The 21,841-nt window shown below is 37.4% G+C and overlaps 2 protein-coding genes across 2 annotated transcripts; both read right to left on the bottom strand.

Moving 5' to 3' along the window:
- Positions 1 to 794: 794 nt before the first annotated feature.
- Positions 795 to 9,583, bottom strand: zmat1 (zinc finger matrin-type 1). The gene is made up of 7 exons (XM_067376023.1): positions 9,355 to 9,583; positions 7,669 to 7,775; positions 7,491 to 7,577; positions 5,322 to 5,454; positions 4,967 to 5,227; positions 4,767 to 4,857; positions 795 to 3,135 (listed from the first exon to the last, which is right to left on the bottom strand). The coding sequence occupies exons 1-7, from the start codon at positions 9,482 to 9,484 to the stop codon at positions 2,151 to 2,153; spliced, it is 1,794 nt and encodes a 597-aa protein (XP_067232124.1). The 5' UTR covers positions 9,485 to 9,583; the 3' UTR covers positions 795 to 2,150.
- A 621-nt stretch (positions 9,584 to 10,204) lies between these two features.
- On the bottom strand, positions 10,205 to 19,592 carry entpd2b (ectonucleoside triphosphate diphosphohydrolase 2b). Its single transcript, XM_067376114.1, has 9 exons — positions 19,476 to 19,592; positions 18,541 to 18,658; positions 18,092 to 18,242; positions 14,434 to 14,593; positions 13,118 to 13,345; positions 12,705 to 12,974; positions 12,508 to 12,627; positions 10,704 to 10,838; positions 10,205 to 10,531 (listed from the first exon to the last, which is right to left on the bottom strand). Exons 1-9 carry the CDS (start codon positions 19,590 to 19,592, stop codon positions 10,322 to 10,324), a joined length of 1,509 nt encoding a protein of 502 aa, XP_067232215.1. The 3' UTR covers positions 10,205 to 10,321.
- Between the last annotated feature and the right edge of the window lie 2,249 nt (positions 19,593 to 21,841).

Raw genomic sequence — 21,841 nt, 5'->3', positions numbered from 1 at the left:
ATAATGTTTTTTTTTATGCAAGATTAATGTTAAGTGGAGGATTTAGTAGTGTTTAATAGTGGGGGGGGGACAAGTGGAGCATGGGCTTAGATTGAGAACAGGTATTTCAGAAATATTCTATATTTCTGTACTCTTTCAGCAATTCCTATGCTACTGTTATCAAAGCATTGTGTGACCAATTAACATTTGCTGAATTAGCTAGTTATAGCTATATAAATTTCCACTACTTAAAATAAAATTTAAGATGTTGACACTGGTAGCCTCGTGGGCAGCGCGCTGACATAGAGCGTCATTTTATTTCGGGCAACCAGAGTTCGAGTCCAGGCTCGCAGACTTTTCTTATACTTTTAATATATGAAACAACTTGCTAAAAAAAAATAAGTTAAGAGCAATTAAAATGTATGAATCCAAAATTGAAATCTGCCAGTTCTGCTTACTTGAACTTTGAATTACTTAACTCAAAATATTTGATTTTTTTTTTTCCGGGTTTACAGTGTATATGCAATTTAAAATAACGGTTTTCTGTTTTAATATATTTGAAAGTGTAATTTATTCCTGAATTTTCAGCATCATTACTCCAGTCTTTAGTGTCACATGATCCTTCAGAAATCAATCTAACTATATTAAATATCATTTGTGCTTATGCATATTCAAATTGACTGTATTTTATGATGCTTTTTTATTGTCATATTGGAGCTTACCAGCCCGGATCCCAACCTACGACTGGAACAACATGAGGGTTGGTAAATTGTGGAATTGTCATTTTTGGCTGAATCATGCATTTTGTATTTGCTAATGTATTTTCCAAGTATCATTTCCTCTGAAACACATTCAAAATGTTCCCTAAGAAAGTAAGAAAGTTCTCTAAAACCAAGAATTGCTGAGAATTGTTTAATGGAGCCATTGGATATCAGATATGCAGCACAACCACTTTTTTCGATTGTTATATTTGTCTGAAGTCTCAAAAAGGGAAATGCAGCTCTATGCAAGAAAGAGGTCAACAGAGTAGCAGTCGTGTCCTCATTCAACTCCTGCACCTGTTAGACCTGCAAACAAAAAATATTCCTGTATGCTACTGCTGCATCAAATGAGGCTGATGTTACATTACTGTTTTGCACACACAGAAATGCAACAAAACAAAGGATTGCAGCTCTTCTGATACAGGGAAATATTTACGATATGCAAATCTGACCTCTATTCAGACAAACTCTTCATTTTACTCTCGACGTTCATTATTGACATCTATCTTGAACACAGAGTCAGAGAAAGGCATTTCAAGGCTGATCCAGATACAGCATACATGGTGGCAATCAGCACCCCCTTGAGGCTAAAAGTGGAAATGCTTCTATTAAGTCATGAACATACGAAAAGATTCATGTATGAGATTTTTAGAAAACACTCAACAATAAATACTAAATCTATGCTGATATAAACAGTGAGAGGGATTTATTTGATGAAAACTATGAAGCAAGTTAAAGGATACATGGGTGGATGGCTCATGTAGTGTGTTTTTGCATCACACCACAAGGTATAAAATGTTTACTGATTTCTCCAAGAGAGAAGTGCAGCTCTAGAGACATCCTATATAGTCTGTAGTCCTGAGCATTCAAAGGAATAGTTCATCCTAGAATGACCATTTTCACACCATTTTCTCACCCTCATGTCATTCCAAACTTGTATGACTTCCTTTATTCTGTGCAACACAAAAGGAGATAATGTTCACACTGCTCTTTTCCACACTGTGAAAATGGATTAATGCTGCAGAACTCTTAAATATGCGGAATAATTTTCAATATTTTCAGTGAATATCAACAAATTTTTCTCTGTACTTCACAAAAACTCAGAATATATTGTGCAAGTTGTATGTAGCATGAACATTCTTCAAAACATCTAATTTTGTGTTCCAATGAAAAAATAAAGTCATCTGGGTTTAAAATGAAATGAGGGTGAGTAAATGATGACAATTTTTTTTATTTTTTGATCCTTTAAAAAGGAATTGATAGCAGATGAGTTTCTGAATGAAAAAAAAAGGCCTTTAGAGTTCTTCAGAGAGCATAAATAGTGAGATGGGTCCAGGAGATTTCAGTGCTCTTCTGAGGTCCCGTGCAGCTTTATTACAACAATACTGACAAACCATCATCGAAAAGTCTTTAAAAAACACCAAGAATTGTCTCATCCCAGAGCCTTTCCTCCTCTGTCCTGTTGTCTTCTTGATTAATCTTCTCTTTTCCTTTTTTCTTCTCTTTTTTGTGTTTTTGTTTGCCATCTTTTGTTTCTGTCCTATCCTCCCCATGTTCCTCCATCCTTCCATGTGCTTCCTCATTTTGCACTTCAACCTCTTGTTTCTCCAAGAGCTCCTCTTTTCGTCTCTTGTCATGATGTCCATCCCTGTGCCTCCTGCTTTTCTTGCTTTGTCTTCTTTTACTTCTGCTTTCCTCGTCTTCACTAGAGCTTCTGTCTCTTTTTCTTCTCTCCTTCCATTTCTTATTTCTATCATCTTCTCCTTCTACACTTCCTCTCCTGTCTCCCTTCCGCCTCTTTTTCCTTTCCCCTCGTTCCGCCACTCCTTCCCTTCCTCTCTTTTCCATATCAGACCCATCCTCCTGATCTCTTTTGCTCTTTCCGCGCTTTCTCATCTTTCTCTTCCGTCTCCTCCTCTCTCTGCTGTCGTAACTGCTGCTGCTGTCACTACTGCTGCTAGTGTAGGAGGAGGAGCCTGAGAATGAGGAGGAGCTAAATGACTCAGGGCTCCTCCCCTTTTTATATAGTTGACCAGGTATGAATGGAGGACGGGAATGTGGTATATATCCCGGCTGATAGGGTGGGACAGGACCAGTGACCCCAAAGCCAAAATTAGTGACCGGAGACTGGAATTGTGGGTGCCAGTGAGGTGGAGGGAAACCAGGAGGCGGAAAACGCGGCATCAACTGGACAGGATGAGGAATCTCTTCTGCTGTCAGTGGACCTTCTGTTGCACTCTCATCCATAACTTTGCTTGCTTGTCCCACAGTGCCCAGCCCTGCTTTGGGCTCCAGTCCCCGGGCCTTCTGCACCTGGATGTAGTCAGCCAGCTCATCCTGGAAGGAGTCATACACTTTCTTCTGAGATTTGCACAGCTCAATAACTTTCTTCTCTCTAAGTACCGAGAAGAATGAAAAAGAATGAAGTCAATTTCACTGATTCAGATGGCTGATAACAAGCAGATTAAGATTAAACTATCAATCAACCAATATGGGTTTGCCAAAAGCGTACGCAAATAAGTAAAATGCAGAAGTAATATCAATATGTATGAACATTTGAAAGAAAATTAACTTCATATGATATTGATATTTAACACAATATTAATTTACCATTAATGGCGAAGGAAATGCTTTCCACATATTTGTTAGACATTGAAAATGAATGTAAACATTTAAAATTGTTTGTTCACAATTTAACCCCACAGAATAGCTACCTTTTAATTTATTTTCCCCTATATTCTGTGTTTTCGATTTTATTTTTTTAGGATTAATATTAAATGTATATAAACTTTAACAATTTAATCACGTTTTTAAAATGTAATCAAATGAAAATATAACAATTAATTTACAACAAAAAACATTGCATTTTTATTTTTTGTCAAATAAGATGCTGAACAACAGAACTGTGTTCTGTGTTCAACAGGCATGTGTTCATGCCGTCATATACTGAGACAGTAGACTCTGAAAACATGGTGAGCATTTATGTATCAGACAAATCTACAGCACTCATTCACACAGAGAAACGCAGAAATCACTTATTAGCGACATGCACTGACTGGCTGTTGTTGCGTTTATTTCTGCTGTGTGATAGGCTGTTTCATATTGAGTAAAAAATATCCAGAGCTTATCGTCGTCATCGATGCAAATGTTACTGCAATCTTGATATGATATTGTTTTTCGCCCAGCCCCACTATGAAGGTGTATTTAGAAAGTAAATTAGATCAATTCTGATTTCATTTTTACTTTAAAATATTTGAAAGCAGACAGTATTCAATTGGAAGTTCATTCATGAAGCATTCAAAAATGTAAAATATTGGCTGACTAATCAGCCTGGCCTGATCGCTAATGGAAACTAAGGTCCAGAGCCCCGTCCACACCGAGACACATTTAGCTGTATACGGAAAAATTTTGTATCGCATCGCCGTTTCGTCCAGACGGATCCGGCATTTTGGGAGCCTGAAACCGCTATTTTTTTTAAACCAGGTCCCAGAGTAGATAAATCTGAAAACAACACCCTTGCATTTTCGTGTGTACAGCCAATCCATACGATGATGTCATCACCCCACGTCTCGACCCTAGTCAGACATCCCTACGTCACGTAACAGCAACAACAATAGCGAACTACATGCTTGTGTTCGTGCTGCAGAAGCTACTGGGCCAACTAACTTTATTAAAATAAAGCTTTATTACTAAGCTTTACTAAAGTTTGTATACAAGAGTTTGTAATCAATAAGATTATTCTACGTTTCTACGTTTTTAGTGTATCTCTGTGGCAGAATTACAGTGACACATACTGGGCTGGCATGTATACTTCATCGTTTTGAGTTGGTTTCAGTGGTTACGTGTGTAAGCAGATATTTCTTGAGATGATGCAGTATTTATGGAATTTTTTTTTAGAGCGAGGAAGAAAAAAAAGATTAGGGAAAGTGTGGATGTGGCCTCAGTCTCCTAAAACAAGGTACAAACCCTAGTGGCTGACACAATAAGGCATAAAATGAAATAACTAATAAGAGTAATGTCACTCACTTGACGGAGTGTTTGTTACCCTGCATGTGTGCCTGGTACATCTCTATTGAGCTGAGCGTCAGACAGCAAATCGGACAAGTCAGGGAGCTCACTGTAGTGTGTAGTGAGAGAAAAACAAAATAGTACAAGAAATAGGGTTTAACATTTATTAATTTTAATATTAATTAATTTGGTTGATGTAGATGTATTTTAATGTATACCATGTTCTGACTGTTCCCCCATCTGATCCAGCATTTCCTGTCGGGACTGGTTCCGCTGATGTTTCCGGCCGCTGTAGTGCTGTTGAGCAACCAGAGGGTTGTTGAAGGAAGCACTGCACAGAGCACAGTACTTATTGGGATCATTGAGGTCAACCTCTTGATCGGCCAAACCAGAAGTGTCGCTCTGCTCCTGACTGATTGGATTTTGCACAGTATTCACTGATGGGAGGGCAACAGGAGATGTGGATTCTACGACGGGCGCTAAAAGTAGAATAATTTAAAAGGCGTTTATGAGAGGTTTTGCTCACAATGGTGAAGAGCCAAATTCAACAGATCCCAGTTTGATTTTACTTACCTCCAGGTGGTGGAGGATTGGTTTTTCTCATGTTCTTGGCATGAACTTTGCCCTCGTAGTGCGACTTGGCTACAGTGGGAGAGCTGAACACCATGCTGCATAGCTCGCAGAACTTTTCTGCAGACAGACCTCTCTATAACAAAAATAAACACAAAATGGATAATCTATTGTCAGCCTTAAGCTTCAACTGGCATAATTGAAATAAACATACTTTTGTATAGAGAAACATGCTGTTTTGACTATTATTCTCTCAGATTTAACTATAACAAACAGGTTAGCTTACATAGCTTTCCTTTTTGAAGTGGTGAATGAAGTTTGAGGATGTATAGGTCATATCCGATATCCTTTGCCAATTATTATGCACACAGCAAATCTCCATTTATAAATGTGGTCAATTTCAAAGTGTTTATATCCAAAAGAAACAATCTTGGGAGATGTTCTTTTACCCTCTGTATTTACCGAGCTGTATTTTTTTTCTGTGCTTGTGCAGTGTCACGCAATTGCATAGACTCTCCTAAATGGTGTCAGTGGTTCCGTTTGTTCATCAATTGATGTTACAATGATATATATAAAAATAATGTAACTACTTTATAAAGTCATTCTCTAGTCATACAGTTCAAGTAAAGTCTCGAGTTTTTGTCTTCAAGTCCAAATCAAGTCATTTTCTTTATTTAGTCATTCAATTTGCGACTTGAGACCCTCACCTCTGCTTAAAAATTCACTTCAGAATTAAAATTTCCTAAAAATGTATTCACCTTCACGTCATTCAAGATGTTTAAGTCTTTCTTTCTTCAGTCGAAGAGAAATTAAGGTTTCTGTGGAAAACATTCCAGGATTTTTCTCCATATAGTGGACTTTTTAACCACAAATGCTCATCTTGCACTGCTCTGCGATGCACCATGCATTACATAATTGCATTAGAAAGTTAGAAAAACTCAATCTCATTTTTTTCTCCAACTTCACTGCAGCTTCAAAGGACTCCACATGATCCCAGATGAGGAATAAGGGTCTTATCTAGTGAAACGATCAGTCGTTTACTTAAAAAAAAAAAAAAAAAAAAAATTGTATATTTTTCAACCACAAATGCTCATGTATTACTGCTCTGCGATGCGCCATATATTACATAATAATTTTGGAAAGGTCATTCATGACATAGGCGGAAGTACCGATCCAGTGTTTACAATGCGAACGTGCAAAGATTAAGTCAAACCTTTACAAAAACAACGATGGTAAAAAGGGTAAAACAATGATGTCGGACGATTTTGAAGTTGGAGAAAAAATGAGATTGAGTTTTTCTAACTTTCTAACGCAATTATGTAATGCATGGTGCATCGCAGAGCAGTGCAAGATGAGCATTTGTGGTTAAAAAGTATATAGTTTTTTTTTTTTAAGAAAATGACTGATTGTTTCACTAGATTAGACTCTTATTCCTCGGCTGGGATCATGTAGAGCCCTTTAAAGATGCACTAAAACTGCACTTTAGACCTTCAATCCGTTGGTCCCCGGTGAAGTCCACTCTATGGAGAAAAATCCTGGAATGTTTTCATCAAAAATCTTAAATTCTTTTCGAGTGAAGAAAGAAAGACATAAACCTCTTGGATGACATGGGGGTGAGTAAATTATCAGGAAATTTGAATTCTGAAGCAAACTAATCTTTAAAAACCTTTAAAAGTAATATATGCATATTCTGTAGGGCTGGGAAACTAAATCCATTGAGATTTTCCAAATACATTGCGATTCTCTCTCAAATCGGTTCTGAGCTTAGTTTTTAACAGCAGATGGCGCTCTAGGCTCATTTTTAACCGCATGCTCAAATGCTCAGGATGAAGAGCGCTCGTGCATTCGACTGAGTCTGAGAATGTGCTTGAACCTCAGAATGTTTTTATGATGTGAGATTGATGTAAACAGCCCACTGCAAACATCCTTGTAATTCAATTCAACCTTTTCAATCTTTCTGAATGGTTATTTTAGGTTCAAGTGGTGTAAGGAATTGGAAGAGTACAGCTGTTTCTAAAGCACGCAGTGCCATCTGCTGTTAAAAACTAAGCTCAGAATCGATTCGAGAGAGAATCCTGATACATTCAGAAAATCTCAGAATTGATCCAGAATCCTTTCTGGATTCATGATACACTGATTTATTGTCCCAGCCCTGTATGATCTGTTACATACCAATAGGCCTCCAACTTCTTGGCTCGGCTTGATCATTTTAGCTTTGTTATTCAGGTACATCCTGACCCTTTGTGCATGCTTTTTCCCCTGGTAGCATAGAAAGCAGTGTTAGAAATATGACAGCAGCCCTGAATTTGAAACAGAGAAACTTGAAACAGAAAAACTTGATTTCACAAACCTCATAATGAGAAATTCTCTGGGACTCATGAATCAGGGTTGCTTCACACACGTGACAGAAGTTATCAGTCAACAAGCCTTTGAGAAGATCACTGTCATTCTGAGACCCTGCAGGAAAATCAGACAGTAAAAGTGTAAATAATGTACACATTTAAACAGGGTTGCTTTAAGGTCTGAAATAATCTCAACATAATTTTGTGCAGGGTAGCATGAATGATGTGATTTGTGCATACAGGATCCCATTAGCAAATTTCTACCAATCAGATTTTCATAGAGCATGACATTTATGATTAGAAATAGATTTTAGATACAAAAGTGAGACATTCAGTAACACTAGCCACAAAAAAATGGAGAGTACTGTATTGTATCTCTTAGAAATACCAGTATAACTGGCTAAATTGTGATTTAACAAGTGATGAGCATGAGCAGAATTAATTTTGTTCATGAATTCATTCTTACATAAATCGTTGGAACTGATCTAAATACGACAAGAATGGTTTTACAGACCATTTACAGAGGAATTCGTTCTGCTCATATTTCATGAATTTGTGCAAGCAATATCTACTGATAATAGTGTATCAGGCTCTTGTGGTCTAAGACTAATGGAACTAGTCAAAATAAAAAAACTTATTTTAACATATTTTTTCAGAATTAAGGATGCATCGATTTTCATGCTATGCTTGACTGCTTAATGACAAATATTAAAATTTTATATTATTAAAAAAAAAAAACAGTTAAAGTCCAATAGCTTTAAATGTTACAACTGAATCTAGACACAAGATTATAAAGTAAGAACTAAACTACTGAAACTGATATTTAAAAACGTCCCATAAATGATATTGTGCACCCCTAAAGAAACAATTTGTGCATGCAGTGGCTTCTTTTGCCATTGTTTTAATGAATGTACTGCTGTAATGTACATATCTCTAAATAAAAGAGTGATGTTCATGTTACTGTAAAATACATCAAACTTACATGAATTCCACGTCCATTATTTGCATAAAATGGTGATTCAATTCACTCAGGCTGTTTGTTCCTGAATGTGTACTCTCAAACAATTTAGTCACAAATATGTTACAAGATTGTGGATACTAAAATTGCATTAAAAAAAAAACAACAACTAAATTTTGATTAATGTTTATTGTTTAACATAAATTATTGTCTAACAGAAAATATACATTGCTCTATATGGGATACTAGATTTTTTTATTAAACAAAATGACATTAACGTTAGTTAAAAATGTAACTACTGAAAACTAATTAAAACGTTTAAATTTGCACAAACGAGCTGTTTTTCAAAACCATTTTCCAGAATAATAATTATAGGCAAAATAATAATAATAATAATAATACATTAGCTGCCTGGCTAGATTGTTTAATCGTCGAATTAATCGATCTAAACGATGTTTTTCTGATTCATTCAACCCACGTTTTATGTCTTATCGTGTATTTTCAGCCGATAATCGACTTAAACACACAAGACTTGTATAAAAAGGGATTTTTGTGGTGGTTGTTTAAGGTGAATAATGGGTACTAATATTTAGCCTAGCCTAGCTTGTTGGCTCGCTAAGCTTTATTACCACCCATGAATCCATCTCAAACAACTCAAACACAAACATTCGATGCAAATAAACTCCATATGACTGCATTTTTGAAGTTTTTGAAGGGTTTCAACTGATAGACTCACCTTCTTCAACCTGAGAAATATTGGTGTTAGTGTTTTGTACTGTTTCTGGATTGATATCGTCTGTATTTTTGATATTGTCTGTTTCCGCACACTGCGGAGAACACGATACACTAGCTTTAAGCTCGGACATTTCTTTAAACCTGGAAATAAATCAAAACTGAAGCTGTTTTAGCTAAAATGCCAGAGCCCTACATGGCAATGGCTAAGATATGAAGGGAGGTGGTGAACGCATGCGCAGTAGGATCACGTTTCTTTACGTGCCAGGCAGCCACTGAATTGAGCAGATGCTTACTGCCACCATCTGGTGTTTTATATTATTGAAGATCAAATACTTATAATTCAATCGAATCTTTGTGTTATTAAAATATATAATGATGCACTATGTTATAGAAAGTAAGTATGCAATTATATTAAAACATTATAATGGTATAAGCATAGTTTTTCTATTTAAAAAAAGCATTCAGATATTACTACTGTAAAATCATAAGAAAGTAAAATAAAATCAGTAACCTGCCTCTGAAATGAATTCAGCTTGGTGAATAATTAACATTATGATTTATTCCTTCAGTCTGAGAAATAGGTGAAGTGCCATGAATTTCTTATTGTACATTAACTGAAGAAAAATATGAACTGGGCAAAAATAGATAACTACAGTTCTGGATCACTGAAGACACTAGAGACAGAAAAGACATAAAATTCTTTCAGTAAAGTTAATTAGTGTCTCACATAAGATAAAAAAAAAAAGTTAAAATAGTAACGAAGTTACTGTGATGGAACCATAATACAGTGTTCAAATGTCGTATACCATAGTAAAGAAGGATTATCATGTTTATATATTATAGCGCTTAGTTTTATTAATGTCTTGTCTCATGAATTTAATTTCGTATAACTTTCAGATGGTTTGATGCAGCAACAAGTCTGCCCAAACAGAAAAACAAGACACAGAAAACAACAGTATAACAGTGTGCTATGAGACACCTCCATTCCTCCTTTTCCTCCGGATCACTAGGAGAGCCATGTAACAGACGTTGGCAGTGAGGAGGACGGTTAGGAGAATCAACAAACAGATCCATGCCGCAGGACACAAGCCCTTTCTGATTCCGGCAGATTCCTCTGGAAGAAGGCTGCTCACACTGAGTATATAACCCAGAGCCCAGCCCACAGAGGCCTCACCTGCCTGTAACAGAGTAGAGATTGAAGTGTGGTGTGGTTCTGCATACTGCACATTCACATAATACATTTTTCATTTAATCAGCAGCAAACTGGAGAAACGGTTTGTCTTGCCAAATTCAGAAGATAAACTGGTTCTGTGATGTACAAGTATATGAAAACCATGTTGATCAACTCACCTTTTTCTGGAAAGCAACATTTTGGAAAGAATGTTCATCAAAGCTATAACCCCTAAGCATTAGCACTTGTATATACACTGCAACTGCACAATAATCCTTCAGGTATTTTTTCAAGTGGGGGGATTTCCTGGTCATCTATAATGAACAGGAGATATTAATTAGATATACAGGACTTCAGATATGCAGTGCAACAATGAGCTAGAACTACTACTTTTTTTAACTATAGTAGTTATATGTTGGCCAGTCGTATAAAAACTAAAATGAACTTTCTAACATAATAAAATTAACAAACTATAACTAACTACAACCAAAAAATTCTGGAAATGTTGGGATGTTTTTAAAATGTGAATAGAATTAAAACTAAATATTTTATTCACAATAGAACATAGATAACATAACAAATGTTTAAAATGAGAAATTTTTACAATTTGATGCAAAAAATGAGCTAATTTCAAATTTGATGCCTGCTACAGGTCTCAAAATAGTTGGCATGTTTACCATGGTGTAGCATCTCCTCTTCTTTTTAAAACAGTGTGAAGAGGTCTGGGCATCGAGGTTATGAGTTTCTGGAGTTTTGGTGTTGAAATTTGGTCCCATTCTTACCTGATATAGGTTTCCAGATGCTGAAAAGTTCATGGTTGTCTTTGACATATTTTTCTCTATATGTGAAGATCTGGACTGCCTTCCAAAATATGCAAGCTGCCCATATCGTATGCACTTATCAGAGATGCTTGCTTTTGGACTGAACGCTGATAACGCTGGAAGGTCTCCCTCCTCTTTAGCCCGGAGGCTAAATGTCAAACAAGAATGTTAAATGGTGACTCGTCTGACCATAGCACACTTTTCCACTTTGAAACTGTCCATTTTAAATGAGCCTTGTCCCACAGGACACGGCGGCGCTTCTGGACCACATTCACATATGGCTTCCTTTTTGCATGATAGAGCTTTAGTTGGCATCTGCAGATGGCACGGCAGATTGTGTTTACCGACAGTGGTTTCTGGAAGTATTCCTGGGCCCATTTAGTAATGTCATTGACACAATCATGCCGATGAGTGATGCAGTGTCGTCGGAGGGCCCGAAAACCACGGGCATCCAATAAAGGTCTTCGGCCTTGTCCCTTACGCACAGAGATTTCTCCAGTTTCTCTGAATCTTCTGATGATGTTATGCTCTGTAGATGATGAGACTTGCAAAGCATTTGCAATTTGACATCGAGGAACATTGTTTTTGAAGTATTCCACTCTTTCACAGCTCTGCCTATCTTTACTTCTGAGAGACTCTGCCTCTCTAAGACATCCCTTTGTAGCTAATCATGTTACAGACTTGATATCAATTAACTTAATTAGTTGCTAGATGTTCTCCCAGCTGAATCTTTTCAAAATTTCCTGCTTTTTCAGCCATTTTTGCCTCTGTGCCAACTTTTTTGAGAGCTGTAGCAGGCATCAAATTTGAAATTAGCTCATTTAGTGGATAAAAGTGTAAAATGTCTCTGTTTAAACATTTATGTTATCTATGTTCTATTGTTAATAAAATATTGGCTCATGTGATTTGAAAGTCTTTTAGTTTTCATTTTATTCAAATTTAAAAAACGTCGCAACATTTCCAGAATTCGGGTTGAAAATAAATTAACTAAATAAATAAATGCAGACACAATATGATTTGGGGATGTCATGAGAATAATGCAAAATAAATATATAACTGTTTCTTTTTCTTTTTATTTAAGTGTGATGTGGACATTATGTGATTTATTGGCAAATTGCTATTCTCACTCTCAGACACATGCACACACACTCACAAATTATACCTCTTCTATGGTCATACTGCACACAGCCTGTGTAGCCTCCTCTAGCTGAGCAGAGGTGCTAATCTTTATCCCTGTACTTTGCTGGAGATAACTGTGAGTGAAGAAATAGGCAGAGAAGGCCTGAAAGAAAGAGAAATGCATAAGACGCTATTCATGCTACTCATATGATCCATTTTGGCCATTTCTGGGCCCCTCACCATGAAGCCCCCGCTGATGTTGGGCTGGAAAACTCCATTAAAGGAACACTGAGAAAAGGGGCAGAAGTGGAAGGAAAATATTTCAGAAGTGTTGCCAGTGCAACTTTGGTAGTCCCCGGTGCCTTGCACTCTGATCCACGAATGAGGATCGTAGGTTTTGGGTCTCCTTGACGCTACACAAGGCGAGTCAAACACTTCCTCAAGCTTGAAGACGTCAGTGAAGTCAGATGGGTAGCAGGGATGGTACACTTTGCTAGTATTACCCTGTGACTGAAATTAACACATACTATGTAAATTGATTTATTCACAGGACAAAAAGAATCCTAAAAAGTCTATCACCAATATACAAAATGGTGTCTACATACATATATATATATATATTGCAGAATCATTTGGTTTGTGATGCATCATACTGTAACCAGGTAGGCCAGGATCATGCGCAGAGCCTCTTCTTTACCATAACACAGGTAACTATGTGTGTAGAGGGAATACTCTTGCCCGTAGAGACGCAAAGTCATATGGTTTCTTTCATTTTCAACTGTCTCGGGAGTCTCAAAGGTGATCTGTGTGGACGCCCCACCTAAATCCAGCGCTCCGACTGTCTTTCTGCCAGGGTTAAGCCACCGGCCCACATAGCCATACTACATAGTGTGGAAATGAGCAGAAAAAGACAGAAAATGGCCACTAGATGGCCCAAGCAGTTAAGAAACTAGCAAGAATACCATAAATCAAAACACTGGCTTAATATTTAAAAGTCTGTAATAAAAAGTAGTGACAAAGCTTAAAGGTGCCCTAGAATCAAAAACTGAATTTACCTCGGCATAGTTAAATAACAAGAGTTCAGTACATGGAAGTGACATACAGTGAGTCTCAAACACCATTGTTTCCTCCTTCTTATTTAAATCTCATTTGTTTAAAAGACCTCAGGCGAATCTCAACATAACACCGACTGTTACGTAACAGTCGGGATCATTAATATGTACGCCGCCAATATTTGCATATGCCAGCTCATGTTCAAGGCATTAGACAACGACAGTACATCTGGATGTGCACAGCTGAATCATCAGACTAGGTAAGCAAGCAAGAACAACATATCATGATATTTTTAGTGATATTTGTGAATTGTCTTTCTAAATGTTTCGTTAGTATGTTGCTAATGTACTGTTTAATGTGGTTACAGTTACCATCGTTTCTTATTGTATTCACGGAGACAAGACTGTCTCATTTTTAAACACTTGCAGTCTGTATAATGCATAAACAACTTCATTCTTTATAAACCTCTCCAACAGTGTGTAATGTTAGCTTTAGCCACAGAGCATAGCCTCAAACTCATTCAGAATCAAATATAAACATTCAAATAAATACTATCATCACATGATCCGAAGCATGCATGCAGCATGCATGACGAACATTTTGTAAAGATCCATTTTGAGGGTTACATTAGCTGTGTGAACTTTGTTTATGTACTGATTTAGAGTCGAGAGCTCGGGGGACAGGGAGCGCGAGATTTAAAGGGGCGCAGCCTGAATCGGCGCATATTAAATGATGCCCCAAAATAGGCATATAAATCTATGGGGTATTTTGAGCTGAAACTTCACAGACACATTCAGGGGACACCTTAGACTTATATTACATCTTGTGAAAGAATGTTCTAGGACACCTTTAAGTATAATTCATATGGTCTGTTTCACTGACAAGAAAAGATCATACTCTAACAATATTAAAGTACCTTTATGAAGTTTTCAAGGAGGTAGTTCACAGTGACCCAACCGTAAACCCCCTCTTCTTGACCACTCAAAATTACTGCTCCTCGAAAGCTGAATGGAAAGGATTTGATTTTTTGTTCGACTTCTTGAAGAACCTGAGATGCTCTATCAGGATTGGTAATTCTGGAGAAAGTAAAAGACAGTGAAAAAAGTCATTTGGCAGACCACATAATTATTACATATAAATATTTACAGCCAAAACATAGTCTAAATTGAAATGTTTTTGATACTTAAGCCACTACATTTCTGTCATGTCAACTCTCTTGAGTGTTTGGCATTGTAATGGATATGACAATATTAATATGTTTGGTCTTGGCAGAATAGATCTGAAAAATGTTTTATATGGAAGAGTATATATTGTAGATAAATCAGACTTTACCCTTCACATTTTACTGAAGCTTTGTGTCTGAAATTATATTGAAATATTTCAGAGCCAAATGAAATCCATTTCTCTGGACATCAAGGGTTGAGCTTGACCTAGTCCAGCACCACCTCTGTGGATCTAATGGGTGGAGGGATAGAGTTATGAGTAGATTTAGGGTGTGGTTTGATCTTAGCTTCACCCATTACACCCAAATTAAGGTTCATTCACGCGGCCTCGTAATTCCTAGCAATTCTAGCTTGTAAAAAGCGTTCATGTCCTTGTAGAGTTTGTAATTACAGCTTGTAAGCTGGGAGTTTTCTGAAAGCTCCCAGATGTACCACGTGGCCGCTGTACCACCTGACCACTGTAGATTCATTTAGGCGTTGATGGAAACGCATAATTCCCAGTCCAAGGACCAAAAGGATGTGAACAGCTCCGAATATAATGTCACGTGTTGTCATTTTTCAAGATTCCGGTAAATACGAGGTGGCGTGAACGCAGCATTACATCCAAGAGAGGAAGGTGGACTTCACGCTCCACCCATGGCTCTGCAGTGAGCAGCCTCTCAAATATCTCGAAATATTACTATTAATCTTCCTGAAAAATGTATATTATTTCACATTCTAAAAAATATTTTTTAGTTTTCTACCCAAGTCCTGCATTGAGCTTTTTGGGTCATTTCTTTGGGTTTTTAATTTCCAGTGTTTGGGTAGTTTTTGTGTTACCCAGCTCCTGGGTCAGACATAATAATCCAGTGTTTGGTTGGTTTTTGTTTTACACAGGGTCAGACATAATAACCCAGTGTTTGGGTGGTTTTTGTTTTACACAGATGCTGGGTCAGATGTAACCACCCAGTGTTTTGGTGGTTTTTGTGTTACCCAGATCCTGGGTCAGACCTAATAACCCAGTGTTTGGTTGGTTTTTGTTTTACACAGATGCTGGGTCAGATGTAACCACCCAGTGTTTTGGTGGTTTTTGTTTTACCCAGATCCTGGGTCAGACCTAATAACCCAGTGTTTGGGTGGTTTTTGTTTTACACAGATCCTGGGTCAGATGTACCAACCCAGTGTTTGGGTAGATTTTGTGTTACCCAGCTCCTGAGTCAGACATAATAACCCAGTGTTTGGGTGGTGTTTGTTTTACCCAGATCCTGGGTCAGACGTAACAACCCAATGTTTGGGTGGTTTTTGTTTTACCCAGATCCTGGGTCAGACGTAACAACCCAGTGTTTGGGTAGTTTTTGTGTTACCCAGCTCCTGGGTCAGACATAATAATCCAGTGTTTGGTTGGTTTTTGTTTTACACAGGGTCAGACATAATAACCCAGTGTTTGGGTGGTTTTTGTTTTACACAGATGCTGGGTCAGATGTAACCACCCAGTGTTTTGGTGGTTTTTGTGTTACCTAGCTCCTGGATCAGACATAATAACCCAGTGTTTGGGTGGTTTTTGTTTTACCCAGATCCTGGGTCAGACGTAACAACCCAGTGTTTGGGTGGTTGTTGTTTTACCCAGATCCTGGGTCAGACCTAATAACCCAGTGTTTGGGTGGTTTTTGTTTTACACAGATCCTGGGTCAGATGTACCAACCCAGTGTTTGGGTAGATTTTGTGTTACCCAGCTCCTGAGTCAGACATAATAACCCAGTGTTTGGGTGGTGTTTGTTTTACCCAGATCATGGGTCAGACGTAACAACCCAGTGTTTGGGTGGTTTTTGTTTTACCCAGATCCTGGGTCAGACGTAACAACCCAGTGTTTGGGTGGTTTTTGTTTTACCCAGATCCTGGGTCAGACTTAACAACCCAGTGTTTGGGCGGTTTTTGTTTTACCCAGATCCTGGGTCAGACCTAATAACCCAGTGTTTGGGTGATTTTTGTTTTACACAGATGCTGGGTCAGATGTAACAACCCAGTGTTCGGGTAGATTTTGTGTTACCCAGCTCCTGAGTCAGACATAATAACCCAGTGTTTGGGTGGTTTTTGTTTTACCCAGATCCTGGGTCAGACTTAACAACCCAGTGTTTGGGCGGTTTTTGTTTTACCCAGATCCTGGGTCAGACCTAATAACCCAGTGTTTGGGTGATTTTTGTTTTACACAGATGCTGGGTCAGATGTAACAACCCAGTGTTTGGGTAGATTTTGTGTTACCCAGCTCCTGAGTCAGACATAATAACCCAGTGTTTGGGTGGTGTTTTTTTTACCCAGATCCTGGGTCAGACGTAACAACCCAGTGTTTGGGTGGTTTTTGTTTTACCCAGATCCTGGGTCAGACGTAATAATAACCTAGGCCTAGGGGTTAAATTATTTATCGCGGCCTTTTTGCGACCTCTTCAGCAGAGAAAATTTGGTGAATGTCTTCGGTAAAATCCAGGATTGTGTATGTTTTATTTTATCTAAAAAAGCGTTATTCTTCTGTATATCATTTAATTTTATGCAAAGCAACATACAGGGCCACTCTGTGAATCACCTAAACGTGTGTCGCATCGGTCCTTTCCTTTCCCGTGATGGAAACGCCTGATACCTTGCATACTTTTTTGATTTTATTCAAAAAGATACAGAATATAAATACTTAGGATGTTAAAATATGTTGCCAGAACTGCACGCTGATTGTTATGGACAGGTTATGGAGCCAGTCACAGCATTTTTCGGCTACGAGTGAAACGCAAGCGGCGGTCTGAAGTTAGCAGTTTCCCCGCCGAACGCGAGCCATCTCCGGCACGAGATCCAGCGCCGTTACGGTGGAAACAGGACAACAGAGACTGGTCGATTACTCTTGAATTTCTTCTAAATGTTTATTTTTTTTTACTTCTAATATTTGTTAAATGAACTTAAATGTAGGCAATATGTATTAAAACGATATAAAATATATGCTATAGCCTACTATTAAATATGATCGCAAATAAAGGAATTATCACGCAAACCAGTGGCAGCGTGGACTATTTAAAAAAAGAGGATTTAAGTTAATCCGTAAACATTAATTAATGTATGAAGAAAACATAAGCTAGTATTATAAATGAATCAACCCAATGCTGGGTTAAATAAACAACCCAGTTTGCTGGGTAAAATTAATCCAACATGTGTTCTTTCCTATATTTACCCAACAATTGAGTTGTTTTTAACCCAGTGTTTTTTAGAGTGCAGCAAAATTACCTTTAGTTTTGACATCCAGAAAAGAAGTTTTCTTTAAAAACTTTATTTTTATGTATGCATAAAAACATTCAAAACATCATGTAGCAACATAAGAAGAAAAAACACACTAACTCCAGAAGTCTCATGCCAGCAGTAGCTCCCAGATATACAGGGGTGCGGTGATGTCTATCCGGGGGAATGTCCCGCATGGCCTGCTTCAAGCATGCCTCGAGGCTGCGGCCTGCTGCACCCCGCTGACCAGCATAAGCTGAGATTCCTCCTCCTGCACCAAAGAAACACAAGACACATATTTATTTATTTACTATTATACAAAAAACTTAAATAGTAGCTAAACAATAGAGAAAATCTTAAACAAACTTATAAGAGCACAGAGTGAAAAAGTTTCATATGCCTGAAAATATATTGTATAGTCTTTGCATCTGAAACTGTGTTAAAATATCTTGAAACATAACATGCATATTTGTGCTTTTGTGTTTGGTTTAGATGTTTATCTGTATGGCAAATATCTTTTCACCATTATTCTGCCTATAAATGTAAAGAATTTCAGCAAATCCTTTGACCTTTGACATGACACTCGCTATGCTGGGCGACCACGCCTGTGCCATTTAATTTGTCCGCTGGCCATCTGTAGGTGTACAAGGCTGTATGTGAGGAGCCAGCATCCAGCACAATCCCATACTGCAATGGGAGAAAGAAAGAGCCCAAAAAATGTAAAAATCCATGTTCACTTCGATTTTTTAAATGCGATTAGAATGTGTTGTCATAACAAATGTTCTGACTGTGATTTTTTCACAGAAGCCACTAAATTTTGAGATAGCCAGCATATTTCCAGTACAATAACTAATAATATTTTGTACATAATGTGTTTCCGTGACCTGTCACACATTTATTTACCCACAGTTCCCAGAGGTTTACATGTACCTGGTGACCGATGACACACTCCTGGAGATGCAATTCCCAGAACAATCTGATATAACAAACTGTTCTGAGTGTGCATCTTCATTTGTTCCAGGGTTCACAATAGGAAGAAACAAAATTACTTTTATCAATGTTTACCATGTGAAGGCTATCTCTCCATCCCCATGGCTACAAAACTGACTAAATACACTGTACCTGGTTATAATGTAAGTTCAGATTTGTACTTGGGGTTCAGGATCTGGCTTTCAGATTTGATGTTGCTACCTATGACCCAGAGATTGGATATGAATTCCTATCTGAGGGTGAATGTGAAAGTATATACATAGGTAAAGTACTATTCAGAACTACTTTGAGAGAGAAAAAAAACCCATTATACAACTAGCATGGCATATTAGTGTGTGCTCAAAACAACACATTCCTAATTTGTATAATTTGCCAAAATCATGCCTCCCTCTAATCAAGATAAACTGCATAAACAAGTTAGCTTAAGGAAGGAAGGAAGGAAGGAAGGAGATAAGAAAGAAAGAAAATGTTTTAAATGTTTAATTTTCAAGAATTTACAAGTAATAATATTTACCATGTACTGCGGAGGCTCTCTCAGTTCATGTATAGGTACAGTTAGGAGTAGAATAGACACAATTCCAAACAGAAGGAGCGTTCCTGAGGCAACAAACTTAACAAATAGTTTATCCATCAGTAGAGATTGGGTCTGCCTGGTGCAATTCTGATGGTGAAGGAGGAAGGGCAACCCCTCCACCCAGCCTTTTCCTTTGCAAGAGTACATTCTTCTCTATAATCCCAACTAATAGAAACAGTTAGTTACAGTATTGTCAAAGAAACATTGTGTGTGTGTATATATATATATATATATATATATATATATATATATATATATATATATATATATATATATATATATATATATATATATATATGTGTGTGTGTGTGTATGCACATACTTTATTTTTTCAACCGCTCAAGAACAAACTAGATTGTTGTAGATTAGAGTAGAAGGAGAGCACGTCCTGCACTAATTATAGATTTTTATCTTTGTTAAATGAGGAAGTATTCCAAACATTCATAAATGATCTTTTATATCATCTGTTTAAAATGTGACTTCTGAAGGTGTGTCCACTGGTGCAGACTAGAATCTTGAGTCATAGCCATTGTTGTGCAGCAGCAGGGGCTAATGTGATGGAGAACGGTTTTATTTAAAAGGTTTCTCTTCATTCAGTGTTCACTGCCTCTATTCAACTGACACAGACAACATGATCTGAATAGGATAATTCCTGCCAAGAGCAGGAGCACTTTGCATTAACAGGCCTACTTTGTATTCACAATGCACTACTCTATGTGTTGTAAGAATTTCCTGTTTGGTGTTGAAAAGGGAGGATGAAGAAATGTGTGACATCATCTACATTTTGGTGAATTACTGTGCACTAGAATGCATGAGCAGTCATCCTTATTTTATGACAAAACAGAATGACTAAAATAAGGCCAAACAACCAGATTGTAAATTTAGTCCACCCAAAAATGAAAATTCTGTCATCATTTACTCACCCTCAAGTAGTTTAAATGGGAGGCTAGATCTGTTTGGTGACTGACATTCTTTCGAATATCTTCCTTTGTGTTCAGCAGAACAAAGAAATTCATGCAGGTTTGGAACTACTTGGTGAGTAAATGATGACAGAATTTTCATTTTTGGGTGGACTGTCCCTTTAACAAGATGTCAAGAATATGGCAAAGGTTATGTTTTCATTTTAGTGTTTACAATACAATCTGTTCAATAAAAGCATGTACTAAGTGATATTATGATCTGAGTGCTTGCAATGAGAACTGAAAACATTTCTCATGAAACATTCAAGTTTAAAGATTAACAAGCAGTCAACACAAAGTTTGGAACAAGAACCATTTTATGAACAGTATTTAACTACATTTCAAGCACCACTAGATAAAGATTAACAATTTGAAATAGATGGAGAATATATATATATATATATATATATATATATATATATATATATAGTCACGTCAATAGTGGCATCATTTTCAAGCCTTAGGAAGTCATTTATATAAATACAAAACTAAATATTCAGGAGCTGAGTAACCTGACAGTGTGAATAATTTCCTTCATAAATAACAAATACACAACAATATCACACTGAAAACTGTCATTTCACTTCCTCAAAAACAGCAGCATAACACATAAATGCATCCCAGATGGGTGCACCAAATCTTAAAAAAACAAAAACACCAACAACAAAAAAAAACAAACATTCAAACGTGTAAAATCTCAGTCCCGCTTTTCCAGCTCAGGCGTAGTGTTTTGAAATATTGGGAGAACAGTCTCCCCCTCTTGACACATGTGCCAGACCATAATGCAATAATAATTGAGCAGTAGAAGCAGCATCATGACAACCAAGGCCAAAATGACCAGAAGGGCCACCACAAGTCTCTTTCTGGTGCAAAATGGGTGAGATGACCAGTGGTCACTGTGGGATGCTTCCTCCAGTGAGGGTTTAGGTGTGAAGTGAGTGGACAGCCAGTGTTTAATCCAGGTCCCAGCGGGAGCAACAGGTGAAAATAAGCATGCTTCTCTCTCACCCATCATCATAGAACGAAAAAGCTTCTTGAACACAAAGCAACTGTCACTATCACCTGCTAGTCAGTGTCTGAAAAATAAACATACAGTGATATGGTTAAATTAAGCAGCCTAGTATAGTAACAACAACAACAAACACACAAACACACACTGGTACAACTATCATTATGAGGACATAATGGTTTGTCCCCATAATGTAGGGTTTACCAGGACCACTCACACACACACACACACACACACATCTGCTGAAAGAGGGAGCAGAGCCAACCAAACCATCTAGAATATCATAATAGAGACTTCGGGGTGGACTCTTTGGAACTGAACCAGTTAAGAAGCCACCC

The sequence above is a fragment of the Chanodichthys erythropterus genome, chromosome 22 (genome assembly GCF_024489055.1).
Source record: "Chanodichthys erythropterus isolate Z2021 chromosome 22, ASM2448905v1, whole genome shotgun sequence".
In the NCBI taxonomy this organism is placed as follows: Eukaryota; Metazoa; Chordata; class Actinopteri; order Cypriniformes; family Xenocyprididae; genus Chanodichthys; species Chanodichthys erythropterus.
Note: the sequence above shows the minus strand (reverse complement) of the source record. Positions and strands in the feature narration are given on the sequence as shown.

Bases quoted from the DNA above. Each gene is read 5' to 3' on its own strand.
- zmat1 (XM_067376023.1), bottom strand. From the start codon at position 9,484: ATGTCCGAGCTTAAAGCTAGTGTATCGTGTTCTCCGCAGTGTGCGGAA. The intron at 7,776-9,354 runs GTGAGTCTATCA...ATTTTCCTGCAG, and splicing joins TATTTCTCAGGTTGAAGAAG to GGTCTCAGAATGACAGTGAT. The intron at 5,228-5,321 runs GTAAGTAAAATC...TTCTACTTTTAG, and splicing joins CAATCCTCCACCACCTGGAG to CGCCCGTCGTAGAATCCACA.
- entpd2b (XM_067376114.1), bottom strand. From the start codon at position 19,592: ATGGATAAACTATTTGTTAAGTTTGTTGCCTCAGGAACGCTCCTTCTG. The intron at 12,975-13,117 runs GTATGATGCATC...TGTTAATTTCAG, and splicing joins TCCTGGCCTACCTGGTTACA to TCACAGGGTAATACTAGCAA. The intron at 10,532-10,703 runs GTGAGTTGATCA...ACTCTGTTACAG, and splicing joins ATGTTGCTTTCCAGAAAAAG to GCAGGTGAGGCCTCTGTGGG.